Consider the following 6,320-nt stretch of genomic DNA (forward strand, 5'->3'; position numbering starts at 1 on the left):
AGTCAACATTCCTAAATAGATTTCTTGAAGAGAAAATTTCTGTTGAGCAACCTAAAGGTCTCATTGTGGAAGGAAAAGAAGACAAAGGTTATCTTATCAGCTTAGGCTTTGACAAAAGTCTTTTAGAATCTGCACCTTATTGAAAAAAATAAAAATTGCAGATTTGTTTACCAAGCCACTTCCAACCAACAAGTTTGAGTTCTCAAGACAGAAGATTGGAATTTGCAGTTCAAAAAATCAAGGAGGAGTGTTGGAAATTCTGTTTTTTTAACTGTTCGTTATTCTGTTTTAATTCTGTTTTAATTGTTGATTTAATATTTCTAGGTAACTGCTCATAAAATTAGTTAAGAGTTTGTTACTGCAGTTACTATAAATGTAATTGTTAGCAAAGATAATAAAATATCTTCCTCTGAATTATTCTAAGAAACCAACAAACATCTTCACATTATTGCTTTTGAAGACTTGACTCCAATAATTCCTTTGATGGAGTTCGCTTCTTCTTCATCATCATCGTCTTCATCCTTCTTAAGATCAGAACCCCAGTTCACATACGACGTGTTCATCAACTCTTGGGGAGAAGAAATCGGTAGAAAGTTGGTTTCTCATCTTCATTCTTTCCTTTTACAAGCTAAAGTAAAAACTTTGATTAAGGAGGAGAATCTGCAGGAGGGAATGGGGCTGGAAGAACACATGCGAGAAATAGCAGCCTCTAAGATTGCAATAATCGTTTTCTCCAAATCATACACTGAATCTTACCAAAGTGTGTATGATAGGGATATGGGAAATGGGAGGAACAGGTAAACCTACCTTAGCCAAAGCCATCTATTCATTGGTAAGAGTTTAATTGAAAATATTAGAGATGTTTGGGATCGAGTAGATGGAAGCCATGTTGATGTGCAAGAAAATCTTCTATATAATGTCCTAAAATCCAAGCTTGAGGTGGAAAGCGTTGGGATGGGAAGAACTATGATCGAGAATGGACTTTCTCGGAAAAAGTTGATGATTGTGCTTGATGATGTGAATGTGAACTCTAATAATCATTACAAATAGACATTTTCATGTACTGGACCTACTCAAACTTTATTTTGTTTATACAATGGATTATATGAACGAAAATGAGTCCATTGAGCTTTTTAGTTGGCATGCCTTTGGAGCAGCAAAACCAAGAGAAGACTTTAATGAACTTGCAAGAAACATGGTTGCTTATTGTAGAGGACTACAACTAGATCTTGAGGTCCTTGGTTCCTTTTTAAGTCATAAGACAATGAAAAAGTGGGAAAGTGTATCCTCAAAAGCAAAAGTAATTCCCATTCATAAAATTCAAGAGAGCTTGAGAATAAGTTTTGATGATTTAAGCAATGTGGAAAAGCATATATTTCTTGATGTATGTTGTTTCTTTGTTGGTAAAGACAAAGGCTATGTCACAGATATACTAAATGGATGTGAACTGTATGCTGATATTGGAATAACAGTTCTCATAGAACCTGGTCTTATAAAAGTTGAACGGAACAATAAACTTGAAATGCCTTCTTTGTTACGAGACATGGGAAGAGAAATTATTCGTCAGAGTTGGCCAAAGGAACCGGGGAAAAGGAGTCGATTATGGGTTCAGGATGATGTCAAAGATGTACTGAAAGAGAATACTGTAAGAACATTCCTTTTATGATTTTGAAACTTCGATTCAAAGTATTTTTTTTTTTCAAGTGCAATGCATGTGTCGTTAACCGATTAGGCCCAGCATTAAGTATCGATGATCAACAGATATTGATATATTTCTCAATTGTATCTCTTCGCTATATTCATCACAGGGGACAGAAGCTATCCAGGGATTGTCTCTGAAACTGCATTCAACCAGCAGAGATTGCTTCAAAGCTCATGCTTTCAGGGAAATGAAGGGATTAAGACTGCTACAACTGGATCATGTACAACTTACTGGAGATTATGGGTACATTTCTAAACAATTGAGATGGATTTCTTGGCAAGGGTTTCGTTCTAAGTACATACCAAACAACTTTCGTATGGAAAATGTAATTGCAATTGATTTAAAACATAGTCATCTTCAACTCGTCTGGAAACAACCCCAGGTATTTTATTACATGTTTTTTTCTTTTAAAGCTCACAGGTTAATTAAAATAGATATAGTATAATTGGTTCAGGTTATAACTATTGCATTCTTCTATTTTCTTCTCTAATATTTTCCAAAATTACAATCTTTGTAGGTTTTAAAGTGGCTAAAATTCCTTAATCTTAGTCACTCCAAGTTCTTGAGAGAAACACCTGACTTTTCAGGACTACCAAGTCTTGAAAAGCTCATTCTAAAAGATTGCCCAAGTTTGTGCAAGGAACACCAAACCATTGGAGATCTCCGAAATCTAATACTGATAAATTTGAAAGACTGCACAAGTCTAAGAAATCTCCCCAGAGAGATATATAAGTTGAAATCTTTAAGAACTTTCATCCTCTCTGGTTGTTTCAAGATTAAAATTTTGGAAGAAGATATAGCGCTGATGAAATCCTTGATAACTCTCGTTGCTGAAAATACAGCTGTGAAACAAGTGTCTTAATGGTTAATTTACACAATGTGCACATTACAGATACACAAGCATGGCACAATAATTTTCTTTAATGATGAAGATTGGCATGGCATAGTGTCAAATTTAGGATATGGAGACAAGGTGGCGATTTTTGTGAGTTTTGATCCGTCGTCAAGATCATAGCTCTCTATTTGATATGTGGTGGATCAAATGACTTAGTAAAAGAACCTTTTGAGTAGTAATTTATAGTTAAGAAAATCAATGTTTATTTTGCCCTGATTCTCACTTCTCACGTTATACCTTCTTGGCTGTGCTTGAGGCTAAATAATACATAGTGGAACGTTTGAATGATATCGTTGAGGCCCTGAGTTCTATCTATGTCACAGTAGAATGTGATATCAACGAGTTGTCTGATTCTCTTATTACGAAGTGGATTTTAAGCTTAACTCAATCTCATTAAACCGATTCATGAGGTGAGGTTTGCATCCACTTATATACAATGAAATGCCATAATCTCTAGTCGATGTGGGATCTCCAACATCTCTTGAAAAGTTTATTCATTTGAGATATTTGGATCTCCCCTTACACTAAAATCAAGAAGTTACCTGAATGGACATGCAAGCTGTAGAATTTACAAACCTTGCTGCTATCGTGTTGTACATATCTACTTGAATTGCCTCAAGACATAGACAAATTGATTAATCTGCGCCATATGGATCTAAGTAGAACCAAGTTGAAGAAGATGCCCACAAATTAATTAAAATGTCTCAAGACTTTGACTTCCTTTGTTTTCAGAAAATAGGAGGGCAAATTAACGGTTGGAGCATTGAAATTTTTTCCACATCTACTAGGAAAGTTTTCCAATTAAACCTGCAACATGTTGTAGTATTCAATGATGTTTTTCAAGCTAATTTGAAAATAAGGAGATAATTGAGGTGTTAAAATTGGAATTGGCCTACATTTTGAAGATAAGAAGTAATGTACCAGTTCGAATTCACATATTGAGAAAGAAGTAATGTACCAGTTCGAATTCACATATTGAGAAAGAAGTACTTCATTTTGAAGATTCTAATTCATTGTTAATTCATTGTGGTGGGTATTTGTGAGTGGTTATTGGCGGTTGTGGTTGGAGATAGCTGTTGGAGGCAGTGAAGGTTACTTGGTGAAGTGAATTCTGCGTTTTTTTTAATGGTTTCCTATTAGCGTTTTTTTTTTTTACGTTTTCTTCTTGTATATCAAATTGCGTAAGGCGGAACATCTCCATTGTTGAAATCAAGGGTGGGCAAAAAATCCAAATTACAAAATCCAATCCATAATTATCTAAATCCATATTAGTTTTAATCAATTGAAATGGATTTATCTCAAATCCAAATCTATATTTTTGGATTTTAAATCCAATCCATTTAATTGGATATGGATTAGATATAGATTGGATACATTTTTGGATTATCCAAATTGTATTTTGGGTTGGATTTTGACTTGGTCCAATCCAGGTTGAGCCAAGACAATTGGGGCCCAAGTTGAGCAAAGTCGGCCCAAGTCCACATTGAGCCGAGTCGTCCGGACCCAAGTCAAATCGAGTCGGTATGGGCCAAAGTCGAGCCAAGTCATTTCGGGCCAAAGTCGAGCCGAGTCAACCCTGGTTCAAGTCGAGTTGAGTGGTCGATATTGAGTCGACTCGGCCGATATCGAGCCCAGTTGACCCATGCCAATGTCTAGTCAAGTCAGTCCAAGCCCATGTCGAGTTGATTCTTTCGGGTCCGATATTGAATCGAGCAGGCCCGAGCCGATATCAAGACGACCAGGACAGGGCTGATGTCGAGCCGAGCAAGCCCAGGCTGATGTCGAGCCGAGCAGGTCCGGGTCGATGTTGAGTCGAGCAGGCCCGAGCCCATGTTGAGTCGAGCGGGCTCGAGCCCATGTCGAGATGAGCGAGCTCGAGCCCATGTCGAGCTGAGTAGGCTCGGGTCCATGCCAAGCCGAGCAGTCTCAGACCCATGTCAAGCCGAGCAAGCCCGGGCAGAAGTCGAGGAGAGCAAGCACGGGCCAATGTCGAGTAGTCCGAGTCAAGGCCGATATCGAGTCGCTCAGGCCAATATCAAGTCGCTCAGGACGATGCCGAGCCGATGCCGAGCCGAGCAGGCCCTGGCTGATGTCGAGCCGAGCGGGCCTGGACCGATGTCGACCCGAGTAGGTCCGGACCGATGTCGAGTCGTTCGGGCCCGGGTCGATGTCGAGTTGTCCAGGACAGGGTCGATGTCGAGTCGTCTGGGCCCAGGCTGATGTCGAGTTGTTCGGGCCCGGGCTGATGTTTAGTCGAGTGGGCCCAAACCGATGTCGAGCCAAGCGGGCCTGGGAAGATGTCGAGACGAGCGGGCCTAGGACGATGTCGAGCCAAGCGGGCCTGGGATGATGTCGAGCCGAGCGAACCGGGGCCGATGTCAAGCCGAGTGGGTCGAGGTCGATGTCGAGTCTTTCTGGCCAGGGCCGATGTCGAGTTGAGCAGGCCCAGACTGATGTGGAGCCGAGCGGACCAGGGCCGATGTGGAGTCATCCGGGCCCAAGCCGATGTAAAGTCGTTCGTGCATGTCGAGTCGTCTGGGCCTAGGCCGATGTCGAGTTGTTCGAGTCTGGGCCGATGTCGAGTCGTCCATGCCTGGGTCTATGTCGAGTCGATGTAGAGTCGTTTGGGCATGTCTAGTCTTCCGAGCCCGGGCCGATGCCGAGTCGCCCGTGCCCGGGCCGATGTCGAGTCGTCTGGGTCCGGGCCCATGTCAAGTCGTCCAGGCCCAGACTCATGTTGAGTCATATGGGCTTGGGCCCATGTCAAGTCGTACGGGCCCGGGCCAATGCCGAGTCGTCTGGCCGGCCAATGTCGAGCCGTTTGGGTCTGTGTCGATGTAGAGCCGAGTTGGTCTGCGTCCAGGTTGAGTCGGCTTAGGCCCAGTTCGAGTCAAGTTAGTTTGTGTCCATATCAAAATGGATTTAATGTAATTGATAAAGTGATTTTAATCTAATTAACAAAGTGGATTTAATCTAGATTTAATCCACTTTAAATGGATTTAAAAAAAAATCTAAATATATTTAATCTAGTTAAAATAGATATGGATTTTAAATCCAATCAATTTATTTGGATTTTTTATTGGAATCCATGAAAAAAATGCATACCAAAATTGTAAACAGAATTTTACAAGCCGGTTTACAAACCAATTTGCGGATTCCAGTATACAATATTGGATCCGTTTGTCCTTTCAAGTTGAAGAATCTAGTATGCAATTTATAAAAATGTAAAGAATTCCGCTTTCTAAGATCCTATATACAATATAATTAAATTACTTCTATGTTTTTTTATTAAGTTAAGTGAATATATTTTATTGTTTTGCTATTTATAAATTTGAATAATATGTAGGTCACTCATTGTTTAATTATGGCTAGGGAGTCAGAAATGTGGACGAATAATTTTGAAGTAGAAAGAAATTATGATATGGATAACTTAATAAATTATGAAGTTAGTAAATATGAATTGTTCGAAGTAGATTATGGTAGTCATTTTACAACTAATGAGGTAAAACTTAAACATTTGGACTTGGCTTTGTAGTAGTCATTGTTAGATCTAACACGACAAATTGAGGATAAGGTAGAAAGATATTTGTGTTGTTAGGTTATGAGAAGGGTGGTAAGTATATAAAATATAAGCATGAAGTGGATAAGTGTTAGAGGTACAAGAAAATGTAACTTTCCATTTCAAATCGAGGTAAACCTTTTGGAAAAGGTGCAAGTTGGGTA

At 39.6% G+C, this 6,320-nt stretch overlaps 1 protein-coding gene across 1 annotated transcript; it reads left to right on the forward strand.

The window, feature by feature from the left end:
* The first annotated feature begins 641 nt into the window (after positions 1 to 641).
* On the forward strand, positions 642 to 2,819 carry LOC137818107 (disease resistance protein RUN1). Its single transcript, XM_068621335.2, is given in 5 exon segments — positions 642 to 824; positions 827 to 1,025; positions 1,027 to 1,645; positions 1,809 to 2,084; positions 2,220 to 2,819. Coding segments are annotated over 5 exon segments (1,497 nt in total). The 5' UTR covers positions 642 to 766; the 3' UTR covers positions 2,565 to 2,819.
* The last annotated feature ends 3,501 nt before the right edge of the window (positions 2,820 to 6,320 follow it).

This window comes from Phaseolus vulgaris, chromosome 10 (assembly GCF_051622355.1).
Source record: "Phaseolus vulgaris cultivar YP4 chromosome 10, ASM5162235v1, whole genome shotgun sequence".
Lineage (NCBI taxonomy): Eukaryota > Viridiplantae > Streptophyta > Magnoliopsida > Fabales > Fabaceae > Phaseolus > Phaseolus vulgaris.